This window comes from Filicampus tigris, chromosome 1 (genome assembly GCF_054856515.1).
Source record: "Filicampus tigris isolate MCC_2025a chromosome 1, RoL_Ftig_1.0, whole genome shotgun sequence".
Lineage (NCBI taxonomy): Eukaryota > Metazoa > Chordata > Actinopteri > Syngnathiformes > Syngnathidae > Filicampus > Filicampus tigris.
This window is the reverse complement of record NC_141217.1, coordinates 7,999,857-8,021,809: the sequence shown is the minus strand read 5'-3', so window position 1 is coordinate 8,021,809 and position 21,953 is coordinate 7,999,857. Positions and strand designations below refer to the sequence as shown.

The window sequence follows — 21,953 nt, the reverse complement described above, 5'->3', positions numbered from 1 at the left end:
TTGCGGGGAGGTGCTGGAGCCTATCCCAGCTGACAATGGGCGAAAGGCAGACTACACCCCGAACTGGTCGCCAGCCAGTGGCAGGGCACACACAGACACCATCACTGAGCGGGAACCGATCCCACGCTATCCGCACACAACTCAGGCGTGTGTACCACTACACCATCAGTGACCCTTATCTTCACCTGTTACATGTGATATAAGGTATGGGTCTATGTGTATGTTTAGCTTTTTATTCAAAGTGATCTATGTATCTGGGGCTAGACAGGCAGCTGGATTTTTTAAAAAATATATATTTAATTTTTTTGTGTGTATTTCATTCTTATTTATTTTGGATTTTTGATTGCCATTTTGTATTGATATAAGTGAGCAGATTTTCAATCTCTGACAGAAAGTTGTATTGTTCTAGTCCATTTTCTGCTTAATAAAAAATACGTTAACAAAATTTCTAATGCGCAAGCTTTTACAAGTCAAACTTAATATTTCAAAAACCTGATGTTCTAGAAAATACTAAATCAGCATCAAAAATACATTTAGGGTCTCATAAAGCCATCTCGGATTAGAATTTACTGTTGACCAGTGTAATTTGAGCGTACGTATGTTATTTCAGAAAAGTGTATTTAATTGGTAGTGGTGGAGGGTAAAATGGTAGACGAAAGCTCTAACGGAAGCGCGTTTAAAATAATAAGGGTTAGGGTTAATTAATAATGGAATGACCAATAGGCGATGACTATATGGTCTGGCTTGACAAATAGACGGATGGCAATGGGTACCCAGGCTGCAGATGGATAGCGATTGACGGACCTGCAAATTTTGGTAAAATGCCCCCCTCTGAAAAATGGTTAGTTGAAGTTATAAAAATGCATTCAGGGTATATAAGTAAAGGAGCTCCCTCCATAATAAAATCCCAACCTTAATAGAAAATCAAACACCTTATGTGGCTGTCACTGTATATTACTATTATTAATATACATATACATACACAATTATTATACATAATGAAATCTGTACAAATTTGAAAATTAGCAATAGTTATAGTTAATTTGAATATGGATATATTTCATCATATCTACTACTGTGAATTAAAAGGGCAACTCTTTTTTTGGGGCATATTAAATGTGATGTACTGTGCACGGGATTTCTTTGTTGATTATTTTTATGCTTTTGTTCATGTTTGTCATGCTTTACAGTTGTTGTTTTTTAACAATTAAAACGTTGTGTTTGAATTATGTATCCCTGAAACGCTTAAATATACTTGATTTTTATAGAGTAAGACCAAATGTAGGGTCCGCTGATAGTGTAGTGGTACACACGCCTGAGTTGTGTGCGGGCAGCGTGGGATCGATTCCCGCTCAGTGACAGTGTCTATGTGTGCCCTGCGACTGGCTGGCGACCAGTTCGGGGTGTAGTCTGCCTTCGCCCATTGACGGCTGGGATAGGCTCCAGCAACTCCCCGCGACCCTATATAGGATAAGCGGTTTGGAAGATGACATGACATGACCAAATGTAATGATGCCCAGCTAATTTCTTAAAAAGTTGACATAGTATACAAAGAAAAGCAATGAATTGAGGTACTCCCATCCGAACAACACACACAAAAGTAAAGTCAGTCAGCAAAGTTCCATCCTAACTTGCTCTTTCTCGACTTTAGCGTACCTTTCTGTGCAGTGGTGATGCCCATGGACGGCTGCCCCAGACTGGCCTTCGGCTCCCATTTGCCCTCATCTGGGTGAAAAACGTCCACAGATGCCAACGGGGTCTGCTGCTGATTCATTCCTCCCACGACCATGACCTGCCCCCCCAGCGCCACGGCCGCAGCCCCCGCCCTCGCCGTGGGCAGTGGCGGAAGCTGGCACCATGTCTGGCTCTCCACGTCAAGCGCTTCCACGCTGTCCAGGGGCATGCCGGTCTCACTGCAGCCCCCCAGCACGTAGAGCAGGCCTTCGTGGTAGATAGGGGTGCAGTAGACTCTGCGCTGGGACATGGGGGGGAACTTCTCCCAGTACAGGGACTTGACAGGACTCACCGCCATCTCCGGCACGGGCATGTCTCCGAGACTGAGAGGAGGGGCGACACCATCACACACCAGGCTGAAGGTTGGAAGGATGAAGGGAGTGTAAAGGTAAATGTGAGTGCAAAGCAAAACACAGCTGGAATGGTTCTCAGTCATGCGCCTGACCTCAACCGAGGCTGAACAATCAGAAACAAGGCCGCTTGACTCGTGTGATGGACAAATTATGGCAAATACAGGGAATACTGCACCACTATTATGACTTTAGGTGGTGGCAATGCACACTTGTTTTCACTACAGTACCGTCTGCTGGATCTGATGGGTCACGGCACCACTTGGTACTAATTTGATTGATTGATTGATTGATTGATTGATTGATTGATTGATTGATTGATTGATTGATTGATTGATTGATTGATTGATTGATTGATTGATTTTGAGCAAGCCAGCACAAGCATCTAACTTTTTTAGGGAAAAAAAAAAACCTTAACAAAAGAAATTCATAGACAAAAACAAAACAAAATCTAATTTATTAAGCGGACTTAAGCGGAGGTTTTAGCGTTATCCTGCAACTGACTATACGGCTTTTGAATGTTAGAATAATCCTGCAAAATATGTTGTGGGAATTCTTTGAATAAAGAGTGTAAGGGTAAGTTTTTCGGTCAGCGATATTGGTTGCATCGGGGGTGAGGGCGAGGGGGTGAATTTTCCCCCGTAACATCAGCCCCCACCTCTGACTCGTTGAAAACACTCGGCACGTTGTTGGTTTTTAATGTCATCATGCCCCATTACAAATGGTACAATGTTTTCATTTTCCGCGACTCACGCCTGAAATGTTCATTGCACTGCACGTACAGCTGCTTGTCCTTGTGCACACCAGCAGCTCGACAAAACTTGCCTATGTACCCCTTTTTGTGGAAATTGTTAAATAACATGCCAGTGTGCACCTTGTGAGTTGTTTCTGGTCAAACCCGTGCAAATGTTTCCAATGAAATATGGTATTGTTTTTTCTTTGCATTCTCCTTGTTGTCGAATATCTGTGTGAACTATTGTCCAGCAAGTCAGCGTGCACACATATTGCCTCTCGTTGGAGTCAACATGAATGTACCCGTGTGTTGAAAATGTTGCCATAAAAGTGAAATATATCACTATAGAGGTGTATTTTTCAGCCCTTGTGCATTTTTAACCTAAACTAAGTAGTCATTACCAATCAAGCCACATAGAAATTAATGAAGCTTTCCTTTAAAGCAACACTTTGTCATACGTCAGTTTTTGTTGATTATGGTGGCGCTATGTGGACAAAAGTTGTAGTGTTTTGACAAAAATCAAGCACATTTCCCATTTCTGTGCCAGCGCGTAGTGTTGTGAAATCCTGAGCCGTCCTTATAGCGAAAGGAGGAAGTGAGTTGCCATAAAGCAATTCAGGACATTTGTATTTTTTTGTGTGCCAGGGTTGATCCCATCCTCCTCAAAGTTGATTTGTGCCAGTAAAAACGATACAGACCCCCTCAGGGCATGAAGTCCCATTCAACTACTGTACTTGTAAGTCATCAAAAGAGTTGTGAAAACATTTTATTAAGGTCGATTGCTTGCCCAATGCTGCTTTAAGTGAATTTGGATCAATTTTACGCGTGATTTCAGTGGTTAGGAATCATTGAACTAGATAACCAATAAACAGTGATCAACACATAACAATTTTAGTTTGGCATAGGTTAAAAACAAATGCACGTTTGCATCCACGATAGAAAGACAGATGTGGTGGATAGAGTGTATGAGGTTGAAAAAAAGGTGTGAAACTCACCCCTCTTCCAGATGTCACGTCTCCCCCTATATAAATGTTTTATTCATTCAGCTGTTGGTTTGTGAGCAGCAAAGCCATCTGCCCTTCAAATTTTTCCCCCGTTTTCTCTGGCTGTGTCCTTCCCTCAGAGTGTCCCGTTAGGAGCTTATTTGGAATTGAATGTATTCTTCAAGAAGGGTGTCTTCAGGTTGAACAACTAATCCCACAAAAACCTCAAGTAGCAACCAATCTTAAAAAGGAAGCAGCGATGGTAAATGATCCACAGTCTAAAATGAAAATTTCACAAGAGTAACTCAAACAGTTCCCTGGATGTCCAAAAAAGCTTTTCCTGCCTTAATTAGGCAACATCTCCATATCCTGGAGGAATAGCTTCTGACTCATAAGAGCACATGCACACAAGAGATTTGGGGAAGGTCCCTCGATGAGGCCCGACCTGCAAGAACACACAGAGACATGGTTTTACATGATGAGTCACAGTATAGAAAACTGTCTACAGGGATGTGGCAAAACATCCCATGATAGATCTGAAGTCTGCACGAAATGACAGTGGGCGTGTTTTCACTGGACGCAAATGGATTCCAAATTCACAAATGCAAATGACCTTAAGACAGCCTACACTGCTGATCCCCCCGCGGATGCAGTTACTAAGGCAACGTATGAACCATTGTTAGCTTGTTGTGTTTGGGCCACTTGAGATATTTACAAGATTCAGCTGAGCTGTGTTCAAAACTGATTCAGCAACAGTGAATAATACATAAAATATATAATAATAAAATATTTGCACCAATTGAGTATCAGAACAAGTGACACAGGAAAACCAAACACTCGATCCATTTTATTATTTAACATTACAAGAAAATATATGGTGACAATTCAAAATGAAAAGATGTAAGATGGGACCAGTTAGCATTGTTCTTGAGATGAGTGAACTACACTCTCTAAAATCAATTGGGTTAAAATTTTCGGGTCAAAAATGTACCGATCCACTACCTGGGTCAATTTGATACAACTTTTGTGCAAAACAACCCAAACAGTTGGGTTGTCTGTGCCTATGCACTAAACAGCAGTGCAGAGTACCAACCCTTTTTGGAGTCCTTGTGTGCTGCTGAGTGCCACCCCTGGGGACTCCATTGTTCTGCTGGAGGACTTCAATGCTCACGTGGGTAGCGACAGTAAGACCTGGAAGGGTGTGATTGGGAGGAACGCCCCCCCCCGATCTGAACCCGAGTGTGGTCTGTTATTGGACCTCTGTGCTCGGCACGGATTGTCCATAACGAACACCATGTTCAAACATAAGGTGTCCATATGTGCACTTGGCACCAGGACACCCTAGGCCGCAGTTCGATGATCGACTTTGTAGTCGTATCATCGGATTTGTGGCCGCATGTTTTGGACACTCGAGTAAAGAGAGGGGTGGAGCTGTCAACTGATCACCACCCGGTGGTGTGTTGGCTCCGATCCAGTCCGATCCGGCAGACCCAAATGTATTGTGAGGGTTTGCTGGGAACGTCTGTCAGAATCCCCTGCCAGAAGGAGTTTCAACTCCCACCTCCATCAGACGTTTGCCCACGCCCCTGCGGAGGCGGGGGACATTGAGTCCAAGTGGACCATGCTCCATTGGTGAGGCGGCCGATCGGGGCTGTGGCCACAAGGTGGTCGTGTCTGTCACGGCGGCTATCCCCGAACCCGCTGGTGGACACCAGCGGAAAGGGATGCTGTCCAGCTGAAGAAGGAGTCCTATCTGGCCTTTTCTGCCTGCAGGACTCCAGAGGCAGTTGACAGGTACCCGCTGGCTAAGCGGAATGCAGCTTCTGTGGTTGCTGAGGCAAAAACTTGGGTATGGGAGGAATTCGGTGAGGCCATGGAAAATGACTTCTGGACGGCTTCGAGGAAAATCTGGTCCATCATCCGGCGTCTCAGGAGAGGAAAGCAGTGCACCATTATCACTGTGTATAAGCAAAGACCCGGGGTGGATGAAATCTGCCCGGAGTTCCTACAGGCTCTGGATGTTGTGGGGCTGTCTTGGTTGACACGCCTCTACAACATCACATGGACATCGGGGACAGTGTCTCTGGGTTGGCAGACCGGGGTGGGGGTCCCACTTTTTAAGAAGGGGGACCGCAGGGTGTGTTCCAATTACAAAGGAATCACACTCCTCAGCCTCCCTGGTAAGGTCTATTCAACGGTGCTGGAGAGGAGGTTCCGTCAGAAGGTTGAATCTCGGATTCATGAGCAGCAATGTGGTTTTCGACCCGGCCATGGAACAGCGGACCAGCTCTACACCCTCAACAGGGTCCTTGAGGGTGCATGGGAGTTTGCCCAACCAGTCTACATGTGTTTTGTGGACTTGGAGAAGGCGTTTGACCGTGTCCCTCTGGGAATTCTGTGGGGGGTGCTTCGGGAGTACGGGTACCGAGCCCCCTGATAAGGGCTGTTTGGTCCCTGTACCACCGATGGCAGAGTTTGGTCAGCATTGCCAGCAGTAAGTCGGATTCGTTTCCAGTGAGGGTTGAACTCCGCCAAGGTTGCCCTTTGTCACCGATTCTGTTCATAACTTTTATGGACAGAATTTCTAGGCGCAGTCGAGGTGTTGAAGGGGTCCGGTTCGATGGCCTCAGTATTGTATCCCTGCTTTTTGCTGATGATGTGGTGCTGTTGGCTTCTTCAAGCCGCAACCTCCAACTCTCACTGGAGCGGTTCACAGCCGAGTGTGAAGCAGTTGGGAGGAAAATCAGCACCTCCAAATCTGAGACTATGGTCCTCAGTCGGAAAAGGGTGGAGTGCCCTCTCCAGGTCGGGGATGAGATTCGGCCCCAAGTGGAGTTCAAGTATCTTGGGGTCTTGTTCGCGAGTGAGGGTAGGATGGAACGGGAGATCGACAGGCGGATCGGTGCAGCATCTTCTGTGATGCGGACTCTGTATCACATCAATCAATCAATCACATTTTATTTATATAGCACTTTTCATACATAAAAATGCAACTCAAAGTGCTTTAAAACATTCAAAGCAAAACATAGAATTATCTTCAATCAAAAGAAAAGATAAATTATTTAAAAGTTGTTGAAAGCCAAACTAAAAAGGTGTGTCTTGAGCTTCCTCTTAAAAATATCAACAGTCTCTGCAGACCTGACATCCTCTGGCAGGCTATTCCAAAGGTGAGGACCAAAATGGCTGAATGCAGCCTCGCCATGCATTTTGGTCCTCACCCTTGGAATAAATAAAAGGCCGGCGCCAGAGGACCTCAGGATCCGCGAGGGCTGGTATGATAAAAGCAAATCAGATAAATAAGATGGCCCAAGACCATTAACACATTTATAAACTAATAAAAGTACTTTAAAATCGATCCTGAAACACACAGGGAGCCAATGCAGCAATTTCAAAACTGGCGTAATGTGCTCCCGCCCTCTGGTTCTCGTCAGCACCCGAGCGGCTGAATTCTGCAGTAGTTGCAGTGGTGAAATGCTCTTTTTCGGGAGGCCAGAGAGCAGGGCATTACAGTAATCTAAACGACAGGAAATAAAGGCATGCATCAGCACTTCCGTGTTAGCCTGAGAGAGAAACGGGCGGACTCTGGCGATATTCTTAAGGTGATAAAAACCAATCTTGGTTACATTTTTAATATGAGGAATAAAACTGAGCTCAGAGTCAAAAATGACGCCAAGGTTCTTCACACAGTGTGAGGGATTAAAAATGTGTAGTTTTGGTAAAAGCTTCTCTCTCTGACCTTCGGGACCGATAACTAAAACCTCAGTCTTGTCCTCATTGAGCTGTAGGAAATTATCTGCCATCCATGACTTGATATCTAAAATGCAATTTAAAAGGGTATCAATGGGTCCTGTGTCATCAGGAGACACGGCAATATACAGCTGCGTGTCATCAGCATAGCTGTGAAAGCTGATGCCGTGTCCCCTGATGACATCTCCGAGGGGAAGCATATAAAGATTAAAAAGTAAGGGGCCTAAAATCGAACCTTGAGGAACCCCACATTTAATTTCATGAGTTTTAGAGGAACAAGTATCCATACTTACAAAGAAATATCGGTCTGTGAGATAGGAATAAAACCAGTCAAAAACAGTACCAGAGATGCCCACTAGATTTTTAAGTCTATTTAATAAAATTTGGTGATCTACTGTATCAAAAGCAGCGCTTAGATCCAGTAGCACCAAGACTGTGAGTTTTCTCACGTCTGCAGTGCACCTAATATCATTTAAGATCCTTAAAAGAGCAGTCTCCGTACTGTGGTTCATCCTAAAACCAGATTGATATTTCTCCAAAATATTATTTGTATTTAAAAAATGATTCAACTGGATGAAAACCAGTTTTTCTAAAATCTTACTTAAAAACGGTAAGTTGGATACGGGTCTGTAGTTATTAAAAACGCTCGGGTCAGAACCGCTCTTCTTCAGAAGGGGCTTCACCACCGCCGTTTTAAAGGCAGCGGGGAAGACGCCTGTCTGAAGAGAGCAATTGACTATATTTAAAATTTGTTCTTCAAAAAATCCATAAAATGTCTTAAAAAGAAATGTGGGAATTGGATCCAAAAGGCAGGTTGTTGGGTTTACCTGGGAGAAAACTCGAACAAGTGTCCTTGCATCAACCAGGGCAAAACTTTCCAGTGTTTCCTCATGTAAATATGATTGTCCGGGTTTATTAAAACTTGTGTTTTGACGGGCTAAAAGACTGGATCTTATGTCATCGATTTTACTTCTGAAGTGGTCTGCAAAGTCCTCACAGAGAGCATCTGTTGGTCTCTGTGGGGACTTATTAAAATCAGAACTAGTTAAAAGTTCAAAGGTGGAGAAGAGAACCCTGGGGTTGTTTTTATTGACTGTAATGAGGTTTGAGAAATAGGAAGATCTTGCCAGTTTTACTGTTTTATTGTAAGATTTCAGTTGTTCGCATAAAATTTCATAGTGTACTGTAAGTTTACTTTTTCTCCACCTCCTCTCTGCACTCCTGCATTTTCTCTTTGATATTTTGATAGCATTGTTTCTCCACGGGGGTACAGTCTTTGTTTTTGTTGTTTTAATTAAAAGTGGAGCTACTAAATCTAATGATGATTTAAGATGTAGGTTAAAATTGTCAACAATAAGATCACAGGGTGCAGGTAAAATGTCAGCAGGAGTGTTTTTTAAGATCTCGATAAAATTTGCTGCCACCTCAGAAGATAGGTAGCGTTTCTTCACTGTTCTGACCGGGACTGCTAGATGGTTAAAACTGGCGATGTTAAAATAGACACAGTAGTGGTCTGACACTGCCAAGTCAACAACAGAGGACACACCAGCAGACAAGCCATAGGTTATAACCAAATCCAGGGTGTGTCCTCTGTTGTGAGTTGGCTGCAAGACGTGCTGTTTAAAATCCAAGCAGTTTAAAAGGTTTGAAAAATCTCTGGATAGTGGGTCCGAGATGTTGTCCATGTGTATATTAAAATCGCCAGTTATTAATATCCTGTTATAACTGGAATATAAAATGGATAAGAATTCTGAAAATTCTGTAATAAAAGAAGTGGAATGATGGGGAGGTCTATAGACGGTAATGCAGAGAATAGGGGGACTGCTAAAAACAAAGGCATGGTGTTCAAACGATAAATAGCTGCTAAAAATGATCTCCTTTGATAAAAGAGTATTAATAAAAATTGATGCAGTCCCGCCTCCTCTTTTGCCATCCCTTGTAGAAAATAAAAAGTTAAAATTCGGTGGGCAAGCCTCGTTGAGAGCAACTGGAGCATCTGTACCAAGCCATGTCTCAGACAAAAGTATACCATGTAAATTATTGTCTAAAATCATGTCGTTTATGATAAAAGTTTTGTTTAAAAGGGAGCGCACGTTCAGCACGGCCAGATTAATTATTGTGCTGGACGTGCGCTCATGGTGGTACGAATGAGCAGTATTAACATATACTAGATTACCACTGTTAAAACCACGTTGTTTGTGTGTGCAAGGGAAGCGTCTGCCGGTGATGGTTTCAATGGGAAAATTGTCCGATAGTGGTAAGGTGATGGTTTCAATGGGAAAATTGTCCGATAGTGGTAATGATAATGAGGGCCTGCAGGGGGAGCTAGTGAGGGTGGTGGTACTGTGAGCAGCTGGTATTGGCCTGTAAGTGATGGTAGTGACATTGTCATTGCAGCGTTTATGAGTAGAAGAAGAAATATGATTGGTAAACAAGAGTCAGCTGGGAGTGGAATTGGTATCGGTCTGTCGTGGTGAAGAAGAAGCTGAGCCGAAAGGCGAAGCTCTCGATTTACCGGTCGATCTACATTCCTACTTTCAGCTGTGGTCATGAGCTGTGGGTCATGACCGAAAGAACAAGATCTGTGATACAAGCAGCCGAAATCTCCGCAGGGTGTCCGGGCTCTCCCTTAGAGATAGGGTGAGAAGTTTGGCCATCCAGGAGGGAATCAGAGTCGAGCCGCTGCTCTGAGTTAGATGCCTCCTGGACGCCTCCCTGGTGAGATGTTCCGGGCATGTGCCACCGGCAGGAGATACGGCATGTGAACCAAACATGGTCAAGGACCGGCAAAGGATGCACTGCCTTAACTCTGACAAACATGATGTGGACCAGTTGTTGAGTGATGGGTCTGGCCCAGAAATCTATTTAGAACTCTGGGCCGTATATGTATAGCCAGTCTTCTCCCAACCATAAATGCAGTTTCCATTTTTTTTTGTACACAGTCTTATTTTTATCACAGACGTCAGCATTGTATTATATCATCGCACACACACACACGCGTGCACACACCATTACGACGTGCCACATTTGGTTATGTTAAAGGTCGACTGACGTCAGTGGAAGAAGTCCAGATAGCAAAATAAATAGCAAAACTCAAGTGCACTTGGCCCACATACCACAATGAATTATTTTCCATTAGTGGTCCATTTCTGGTATGCACAATGTCGGCCACACAATCTCCCATATCTCAGCCAAATCACATAACCATAGCTGGCCTCATTATGTTATCTAGGTAACTGTACAAGTATTTGTTTTAAATAAGGTATTAATTAATTCATTCATTCATTTATCCATCCATTATCCAATCTGCGTATCCTCACAAGGGTCACGGGTGTGATTGAGCCTATGCCAGCTGTCATCGGGCAGTAGGCGGGGTATACCCTGAATGGGTTGCCAACCAATCGCAGGGCACACAGAGACAAACAAACATCCACACTCACAATCACACCTAGGGGCAATTTAGAGTGTCCAATCAACCCACCATGCATGTTTTTGTATGTGGGAGGAAACCGGAGTACCCGGAGAAAACTCACGTAGGTATGGTGAGAACATGCAAACTCCACACGGGAAGGTGGAGCCGAACCCACGGCCTCTGAACTGTGAGGCGGACGTGCTAACCAGTCGACCACTGTGCCGCCCTTATTTATTTATTAATTTGAAATGCTTTATTCAAGAACAAAGATTAAGCTAGCTAAAATAACAGCTAGGGTGAGACAAACAAACAGGAAAAGAAATTTAGTCTACAAAAATATTATAATGCTCTCATAAATACAAAGTCTTGAGCGCTTTCCTATTTGTGGAGTGTACAGTCATTTTAATATGTTGTCTGACTTCATTTTCAAACATGAAAAAAAAAAAATGTGGTCTTCTGTGGCTCAAATTGAGCTGGTGGTTCAGTCACCCGACTTAGGCGTGGGTTCACTTCCCACTCGATAGACCACAAATGTGAGTGTGAATGATTGTGTTTGTGCCTAAAAAAAAAAAAAAATGGGACAAGCACAGAAAATTATACACGAATTAAAGAAGAGTGTGGTGGTAGTGTTTAGTCTTGTGCCCATCAGCCCTCTCTGATCCTCATGTAGCCTTTTCCTAGCAACCACACGATTACATGAGGACTTTGTGATTAGGAAGCAAGCACCCCTGAAAAGGCAAAGTACACACACTTATATTCACAAAAAGAATCTTAGAGATTTCGAAAAGAGGTCGAGTTATTTTGAGGTTTCCATGAATTTTTCCGGGACTAAATTTAACTGCGGGAATGAAAGCTGAATAGCTGCACAACAGGGAACGAAAGAACGACAGAAAGATGCCAAAAATGATTATTGGCATTCCCAGCATGCGGCGTCTACTTGTAGATTACTGGTGGACCTACCCATTCGATGGACTCCCCGTCTCAATGTATTTTTTCCCCAGGAATCAATACAAGGAGAAAACCACACTGTGACTAAACAATCAGTGGCCAACAGAACAAAATGTTAAGTTCACAAGCATGGTTGAAGAAATCAGATTTTAATGCATATAGTATGTCATACCAAAACTGCCGTGTTACTTAACAAGTCAGAAACAGAAATGCTGAATTAGAAAGTTTAAATCCTTGATTTCATGTCCCGTTCAAATCAGCTCGAGTGAGGCAGTGGCCCTGCAAGTGAGAGAGTAAGCCAGCCCTCATCCTGCCTGACAAACTGCTGGCCCAACGGCGAGTATAAATTCCGATGACTAGAGCCTGAGCTAGGGGCAGGTGGGCACACGCGAAGCCCCCACAAACACAGCATTCTATTTTCCCTTGTGAGGCAACACCAAATTGCCGACTTACACTGTCAGTTAGTGAGAGAAACTGTGTGAAGCGGACTCATTGCCAAACATTACCGTGTAACAACTGCAGCAAGCAATGAGATAAGTGCTGCTTATTAAATGCTAAACACTGTTAGCTAATGTTCATTTGTGCATTCAAAAAAAACCAATGCGCAGATCTGCTTACCTTCTGGCCTCCATGTCCAAACTGAAAATGAATGGCACTTGCCTGAAGCTACCACTCACTAATTGAACCATATTTTACCACATGAACCAGGTGTCCTGAAAAATGTGATTGACATTTCACTCGTGATTTAGCAATGTAGTTCAAAATGGCTGTCCGCCTCAAACCAAATTTTATTTTGCCAATTTAAACAGCTTCAGGGACTAAGTTTAAAACAAAACAAAACTCCCAAACACCACCAAATGTAACTTTTCACCAAGATGAATGCTCCTTCGCAATTTTGTGAGTTTTTTTTTTTTTTTCAAACAAACAGGTCTATGTATAGGGAAAACCCTCAAAGTGCTGATTTACTATTGGGTTAAAAAAAATAAAGGAAGTAAGCAATTTAAAGAGGGCCTTTAAACAGCATGCTCTGGTCCTAAATATGAGCAATAGTAAATAAATGGGAAAACATATACGGTAAAGTTGCGCATCACGCTGCTGTGACGTTAACAATTAATTACTAAACTATTTAAAGAAAATTGGTTAAAATGCAACTCGTTGAGGTCTTCCAATTCTAAATGCCACCATTTTGGGAACAAGCATATTTTTAAATATGAAAGAAAATTCCAAACGGCTGTCAAGCATGACATCACATGAGATCTCACTTGACTGAGCTTTTCTCTTTGGCTTTCTCAGGACATCATCCTAAGGAAGGGACAACTTCAACATGGAGTGTTCAAAAGAACAAGAAACAGGGCAACTTGCGGCCTTAGTGACAGTCCAAAGGAACTCTAACCCTTTATCAGAGTTAAGATTTTTCCATTTCCCTGTCACACAAGTGTAAAAAGAATGGAATATGCTTCCAAGTTGGCCAAGAAATAGTGCACAGACATCTTTAAGAGGCCAAGTCTGAATCTGACTCATGGCAGCAGATCTCATCTCCAAATAGGAAGTGTGCCACACTCTTGAGACGTGTTGTGTAACAAAAGGTCAAATGTGTTTATATTTCACTTCCCACAACACAAAGCTGTTGAGTCTCTCCAAAGTGAAAAAGTGCTTTGGGATAGATACTAGGCCTGCACGATGTGTCGTTTGAACATGTGCGCATGCGCAATAGTCACATCGTAGGACGTGCGATGTCTTTTTTCTTAGAACATGCAAACTTTTGTTTTGCTTTATAAAAGCAGCAAGCTCCTCCGTGCGCTTACACAGCCTCTCCCGCTCACCTACTCCCTGCTACGCGCTAACCAGTCGACCACCGTGCCGCCCAGACCGTTTAAGTTATCGTTACATTTTTGTGAACAACTCAGGGGACTAATGCACCTGCTGTTTAATTTTTAATGTTTTTGTTCTGTTTATAACTTTGCTGCAGTTTTACAAAGGTTTTTTTGTTATCTCAATGTCATATTTTTGTAAACAACTCAGGCGCTAGTACACTTGCTTTTTAATTTTTTAAATATTTCATAGTTTAGTTTAAAGGTGTTTATAACTCTGCTGCCGCTTTAGAGGGTTTTCATTTTCTTCTATTTTTTTAAATGACCCAAGGGTCTAGTGCACCTGCTCTTTTTATTTTTTCTTTAAAATGTTTAATATTTTGCTGCTGTTTACATTGAAGTGTGAAGTACAATGTTAAATAATCTATTATGTTACAGAGACATGACCGCTGTGATCCCTTAACAGCAATCATCATTCACAGATGAACCCCCTTAGTCTGGATTAAACCATATTATATGATGACAATGATGTCATGGTGAGTTAACCAAATGATTTCCAAACAAATCTATTCAAGTCATCTGGTGAAAATTTAATTTTTAACATCGCAATATATTTCGCAAACCCCCCAAAAATCGCAATGTCATTTTTTTTCCAACATCGTGCAGCCCTAGTAGATAGGCCTACAATAGGTTGGTCAAATGAGGTGAATACATTAGTTTGTTTGTTTTTTTCCATGATCTTCGGTGGTTCATCATTATGGCTGTTTTCAATACAAAAAAATAGGCCCATCCCAAACTTGACACATGTTACTATGACCTTACTCCTCTCTATTTGATACGGTCCACATCCGAAGTGAAAGTCTGATGTGATCATCCATAATTCACACGAGAATTGCATCAACTTCCCTTTCTCTCTTCTTAATTCCATTACTCTTCTGAGACTTTGGTCATCTTGAGTTTAGTGGATCTCACTGCAACAGACTTTATCAGCATACCAGAGGACCAATGTTGAATTGATATATGAAATCCCTTTGAATTCAACCAGACAACAGTGTGTAGTCCCCACAGAGAAGTCATGGACAAGAAAAATAAGCAAAACTCTCTAAAAATTACTTAATTGATCTACTACATGATGTTCTTCCAAATCAATGGGGTTCTTCCTTTGACTTAAAGCGGAAGTCAACCCGCAATGGGGCAATTTAGAGAGTCCAATCAACTTACCATGCATGTTTTTGGAATGTGGGAGGAAACCGGAGTGCCCGGAGAAAACCCACGCAGGCACGGGGAGAACATGCAAACTCCACACAGGGAGGCCGGAGCCGGGATCAAACCCACGACCTCTGAACTGTGAGGCGGACGTGCTAACCAGTCGACCACCGTGCTGCCTTTGCATAGAACATATTCTTGAAAATAAATGTTTGCGTTAACTTCCCCTTTAACAAGATCAGAAAGATCAGTTCAAGATCGTGCCTTCCTACTGACCTACAAATCAGAAATTGGACTTTGGCTGACTTTTTCTGCTGGGACATCCTACAAAATCAGACTTGTGGTGGCATTGTACAGTTATTCCTCAAGCGGTTTGGAGAATGGATGGATTGATGGACAAACAAAGAACACAGAGAAAGTCAAGTCATGCAATACGGCGACAGCTTCTGGCTTCTTCTCCAGAATCACATTACACAACACATCACGTTAAAAGCAAAACAGCAGCAAAATGATTTGGTGAGCAGCGGTCAAGTCTTGTTGCCATGTAAACAAACGCATTCGCCACCACCCACATCCTCACTGATATCTGCATAAGAGCACTAATTCATTTTTCTTCCTTTGCTCATGATACTGCAATCCCTGTATAGCATCACCACGGATTGTTGTTTGATATGAAGCACTTTATCTCATCTTTTATCAAGACTTTTCATCACATACAGTATGTCGCTTGAGGGGAAAAATAGCACTTAGGTTTCCTTACTCGTTACATAATCCAACAGTTCAGATGATCACACCGGTGTGCTTTGGGAGATTTGTGTTCTGTCTGAAGCATGAGGATGTTTGCATGACTCGGTCTGCCAAAGATTGCTCCAAGCAGTTGCATACCATCTGCTACTAACAGTGCCCACATGATTCCAAAGGTATTTTAGAAAAGGAGAAGGAACCTTGCCGCCATGTTCTAGATTGCGTCCAGGGTAAACATGGTGACAGGACCAAATGGAAGAGAAGGACGCAGGGCATACGCCGTCTACTTTATGACTGAACCTTTTCCAACTTTCTGCCACAGGTTTACAGTGACCATGGCAACCACTGAAATACAACCAAACCGGGGGAAGATCCAGAAGCAAATCTTAAAAAACAAACATGAACCAATACATCATTTGGAAAATAAACACCAAAAAAAATCAGATTGTAGCTTGAAGCTAATTTTAAACTTCTCCGAAGGCTGAGTCAGTGACAAGGATTAAGACAAACTTGTGTACTTAATAACATTATATGTTCAACAGCAACAACCTGTTGTAATTGGCTACATGATCAAATTAGAGGCAGGGCAGTTTGTTCCCTGTAGGCAGCATAACCTTGATGCAGTGCACTTGGGGAGCAACAGGAAGGAACAAATGATTCACTTCGTGATGATCATCATTCTTTTCCCCGATATAATTAACAGTCTGCTCCATGATTACACAACCACGAGTTAGCGCTTCACACAAATCATGAAGGTAATTGCAGTGCCAAATGACAAAGAGAAGAATATGAGGAGAGGTGGTACATGCATATTTGCCCTGGCGGCTCAGTACAATTTGGTTAACAAATGAAAGAAGAATGTATCCTTAAGGCTGACTTCTGAAGCTCCATTGTATATGAAATGAACTTGTATCAACTTTGAAAGTTTCTTGAGTGTGCATGACATCGCGTTCCATTCTAACTGGCCAAGTGGGCATGACTAGCAAGTATTGTTGAGCATGTTTTCATTGACAGAACAGACCAATTAATTATGTAACTAGGATCTAATTAATGTATCTGATATGTGCAGGCCTGCCTGATTTTTTTTTTTTTCTAGAATAATTCACAGTGATTTGGAAAACAGCTCTTCATATAGACTTGGCAGCTACAACTCTATTGGGAAGACTGCCTAACACACTTGGATGATTTTGTACAACATCGCCCGCGTGGCAACGCAACGATAGAATAGCGAACAAACAACTCAGGCAGAAAATTGTGCAGAGGATGAATTACGTTACCAGAAATGAAAATGGGAGATATGCAAAATGGTCACAGTCACGAGGTACACAAAAGCAAAACAAAATGACATCCTCTCGCTTGGTTGCATGGCCACTCTAGGTGGAATTGTTTCCTGTTAGTTTAACATTTCCCATCTGCGCCACCAAGAGGCAACATTATGCCCCCGAGGTCGAGCGTCCAATCAGTTGCTCCACTCTGTCTGTCGCCACGGAGACGGCCCCGCTGACATCACTGGCACCAACTGACAAAGGCATACTCCACTCACCGCACTGCTTGTTTCAATTAAATGTGTAGCTGTTAATCTTCCTAACGTAATCCTCCTCATCCATCTTGGCTCGTCCCGTAACAACTGACGAATGATATCTGATAGGAAGAGATCTAAGAGAGCTAAGATCACTCAATTCAATTGAATTCAATTCCTCCCTTTCAAACAGAGCGACTCCGACATAAATGTCCGATCCAAAAGAAAAACATGAAGTAGTTTGTTCACAACTTTTACATCTTTGCTTGTGCTTCAACAAACTTCCCGAACTGTGACTGACAGTGTTTGTAATCTGATTACCGGTGGTGTCATGCATCACCCTCAAGGCTGGCAAAACATGTATCAAACTAACAGTCCCAACACACTGTCAAGTATAGTTTGTCTGAAACCATCTTGCATCTGAACAAAAATAGCCCAAATACAATACACAATTTGGTGCTAAATTACCAAATTAGAGTTTTCTGCCAACATGCAATTTTTTTTTTTTTAACATGGGCGGAAAACAGAGGAAGTCACAGCGGCAAACTGCAGACTGAAAGATCAGAGCTGAGATTTAAACCCAGAATCGTCCGCTGTGATGCAATCTTGTCCACTGCATGTGTCATCCTGTCAGCCTAAACTAATAAGAAACTACAACATTATTAGTCACTCTTGGCTCATGGATGGCATTGATTTGTGTGTTAAGCTCCAAGAGGAGGCCGACGTCGTCAAGGCGCCTTTGATATTATGAAGTCATTTTTAATTATGAACCCAGCTATTTCGCCTCCTACTTTATTTTTATACATATATATATATATATATATATATATATATATATATATATATATATATATATATATATATATATATATATATATATATATATATATATATAAATAATATTTTCTTTTGAAATGTCATGGTACCGAAATGTTGCACCCTTCCAAAATCATGCGATGGTATTGCGGTATTTTATTTAAAGACCATGTCCAGTTATGTATTTTCTATGCCACTGATCTCCATTAGGGTCGCGTTTGAGTGAATACCAGCTCACTTAGGTCCAGTAAAAGAGGAATATTATGCATTTTGTTCCACAGTTTAAAACACTTACATCTGTCTGTCACATGCTTTCAGCAAAATACTTCAAGGATCAACAATTAAAGCACATTTTGAGCAATGTCGACTACTAGCCTAGAGTGTGTAGTAAAAAATAAATGCCTTTAAATATAATAAAAGCGTCCATTGTATTTCACTCATGGAAGAAGCTATTTATCACCAAGTCACCAAATTACAAATAGTGAAATTAGTGTCCGTGGATGTGGCATATGCAATTTAAACACAAATACAATGTTCCCTCCCTTTTCAGAGGTAATATGTTCCAAGCCCATCCGCAATAGTGAATTTCCGTGAAATAGAGGTTGACTTTTTTTTGGGGGGGGGGGGGTGATTTACCCCTTTATTAAGTCGTTAGGGACCCCCACACGCGGTTCACACCCTTCTAAACACTTGTTACACTTTATAAATCTAACTTTTAAAATCCAAAATGAAGAATACATATCGACAGTGGATGAGGACGATGGAAGGTTGGCTCTCTTCTGTCATATAAAGACAACGAAGTAGAAGCACTTCCACCGGAAGTAGTCTTGGCAACTTATTTTGCTTTGCACAACAACAACAACAACAGCAAGGATTTTAAAAAAGCATGAATCCACCAGGATTGTGCCACTGGCTACAATGTGATGTGGGATTCTAGTTGAGCTAAAATCTGTTAAGTCTAACTTTAACATATTTATTTGGCAATGTTTTGTCGTCCTCGTTTGCTGTCAAAGGCAGAGTGTGCGCAACTCACAATTTCCGAACGGTCTGAGTGAAGCATCGCGCTTGGAGCGTATTTCGAAAAGCAAACACGATGAAGGAACGAAGGCATGATGGAAGTTTTCGGGGGCGACGACAGGGGCGGAGCCATGGGTGGGCCTGGGTGTGCGCAGGCCCACCCAGATTGACAGACTGCCCACCCAGTGGGATTCATGAAAAAAATATATACTTTTAAGTTGTTAGTAAATTATTATTGAATTATTTTTTAATTGATGTTTTGTTGTGTTTTTTTTTATTTTATTGAACTTCATTTTATTCAGTTGATCATTTTATTTGAATATATGCGTCGGGAAAGGAGGATTGTGCTCACTGAGAGATATATTCAGGCCCACCCTGATTTTTCCAGGCCCACCCATTAGCCACGTTTCGGCTCCGCCCCTGGGCGACGAGCCCTACGCACTGCTTCAAATCAGGTCATTCTGAAACTCAAGAGTGTTGTTGATCCTGTTGAGCTATTCAGCATGCACCAGAAACAGGGTGCACGCTCTAGGTGTTCCAGCTGGGGCCACGGTTCCTGATGCATCAGGCAATCCAGATGGAAACAGTTCAAGCACGAGTTGCTGATTGGTTTGTAACATGGGCTGCATTCAGAAATTATGAGAGGTGAGTGCATTCTGCTTCTCCAAACACACACACTCTCAAAGTAGTGCATGAGCATCAGATTGAATTTCCGACCCTAATGGTCAATGTCTCGGTTTTAAAACAAACAAGATTTCAAACCAATCCGCAATAACTGAACCACGAAATAGCCAGGGAACACGGTACTATTCAACCAAAAACTTTTAACTTAACAAATGAACCATTTGTATTTGCCACTATTACAGTGTCCCTTGTTATTTGAACAGTCCTCCATGTAATCAGCAGCAGTTAAGGTTTATCGCGGTTGGCTTTAACTATGAAATAAAGATATATTATATATATCGTCGCTGTCCTGTGAGAAACACTTATGTCCAATTTTGGAAAAAAATAATTTTCACGTTAATGCGATGTCTGTAACGCAGAAACACCATTCAGGTAAGAATGAGAAAATGGTAAAAAATAGATATACGTGTTTTTCACAGGACAGCGACGCTATGGTAAATGCTTCAATTGGATGCTCAAACAGCGCAGGATCTGTTACTCGGGGCTAAAGAGAATGTGCGTGGGCAGATGTCTCACACACAAAGCATGCATGAGCCTCGCTTTTTACAACCAATCATTGACAGAGATGTACTGTACATGACAGACTACACCAGACTGCAGTGTTCTGACTCCATCTGTTCATTTGGTAATACCACAAATCAATCCAAGCTTTAATCCACAGCAGAGTCAGGGTCACATGTCACAGGTCACACACACATGGCCTACTTAGCCATGGGGCACACTTTTTCTTTCATTTGTGTATAAATGATGAGGGACAGGAGAGAGAGAGGGCGCTCACAAACACATAAGACAAATAATGCCAGTGTGAAATAAAATATGAATTTGCTTAACAAGCAGACAAAACAATAAAGTAGGTCATATTGGGACATCAAAGCTTGGAGTGGTGAAGAAAAGATGGGTTGATGAATTGTGAGAAATGATGCTACTCCTCAATCAGGCTTTATGGCTTGAAGTGCCATACATGACAGAGAAAAGAAGACATGGCTAACCATAAAACTGGACTAGCGAGAGTGAAAAAAGTAGAAAAGAAATATGATTTCCTGATTCAATTTGACGAGAGAAAAAAACATTAAGTACAATATATCTCAGAATGACACAGTGCAGGTACAGTATACGTATAATAAAATATCTAGTGTTAAATGAACAGGCCTACCTCTCTGACAGCGTCAATCAGAACCCAAGATTATTATTATCTTTTGTAGAGGAAGCTTTCCGGTATTTTACACTTTATTTTAAACTTTTACTTGTTTTATAGGATTTTGGGTTCATGCAGTGCATCTATCTACGATCTAGTGAGTCAATTCTGGTCAATCCTGCACCTGTACAGACCAATACAAATGAAATGAGTGGGAAAAAATGCACACAGTTAAGTGTAGACCTGTGCCCAGGCATAACTGTTCCACAGCGCATTCCTCTATCTTTTATTCGAGGTAAACATTCATTGATGAATTGAAAAGACTGCATCTTATCAAGTAAAAAGTACTATATTTTCACTCAGGGGGACAACACGACAGCACTTCATTAGCAAGCCATAATACAATATGGGGTGTGAATCTGTGTCTGCCATGACATTATAGATTGTATAACTCCAAAATTAGAACTGTAGCATGTGTAAGGATGACCATGCACGTGGTGTTATCATATTTTTCACGGTGTCAGTTTTAAATAAGATATGTGTGTATACAGTTAGCTACATAAAATGATGTCTGAATTAAACCATGTAGTCCTAATCCAACCTTTGACTTACCTCCTTTTGGAGTGTAAACACTTGGTCTTTCTTATACTGTACTTGCCCTCACTCGGACCCAATCTGTCACGTTCAGTGCATCTTGCCATTTTGCTTTAAACCGCCCGACTCTGCGGCATGAGCCACAAAAGGCGATGTGGGGACACTCATCTATGTTCTCCCCGCGTGGCTCAGCAGCTTCCTAGCAGCGTTCTTCCTTAAATAGATGGGAGGCAACACTAAATTAAAAAGGGGAAACAACACAAGGGAGGATAGATGATGAAAGAGAAAATAAACAGAAGGTCTAGGAGGGTGGTAAACAAAATGAAAGGGGATGCCAAAATATATTAGGTTGGCAGAGTTGACTGTCTACATGACAGCCAATGCAATGTAATTTAAAAAATATATTAAAAAAATGGAGATGTTGGCTTGAAAAATTTGAGTCTCTACGGGGCTGGGGGCGGGGGGGGGATAATTTTTATGCATAAGGGCGGGGGTTCGCGGCCGGAAGGGCACCCAGGTC

General features: G+C 42.1%; 1 protein-coding gene across 4 annotated transcripts in view; it reads right to left on the bottom strand.

The window, feature by feature from the left end:
* klhdc8b (kelch domain containing 8B) overlaps nucleotides 1–21,953 on the bottom strand; it is a 134,497-nt gene that overhangs the window by 98,277 nt on the left and 14,267 nt on the right. For 3 of the 4 annotated variants that reach the window (XM_086050158.1, XM_086050132.1, XM_086050141.1), the window contains exons 2-3: nucleotides 3,813–4,245; nucleotides 1,657–2,090 (exon numbers count right to left, since the gene is read on the bottom strand). In XM_086050158.1, coding sequence (XP_085906284.1) covers nucleotides 1,657–2,047 — 391 coding nt within the window. In that variant the 5' untranslated portion in view covers nucleotides 2,048–2,090; nucleotides 3,813–4,245. Of the gene's footprint in view, nucleotides 1–1,656; nucleotides 2,091–3,812; nucleotides 4,246–4,893; nucleotides 4,989–21,953 lie in introns of those variants that run through there. The other variant, XM_086050149.1, reaches the window with a different exon arrangement.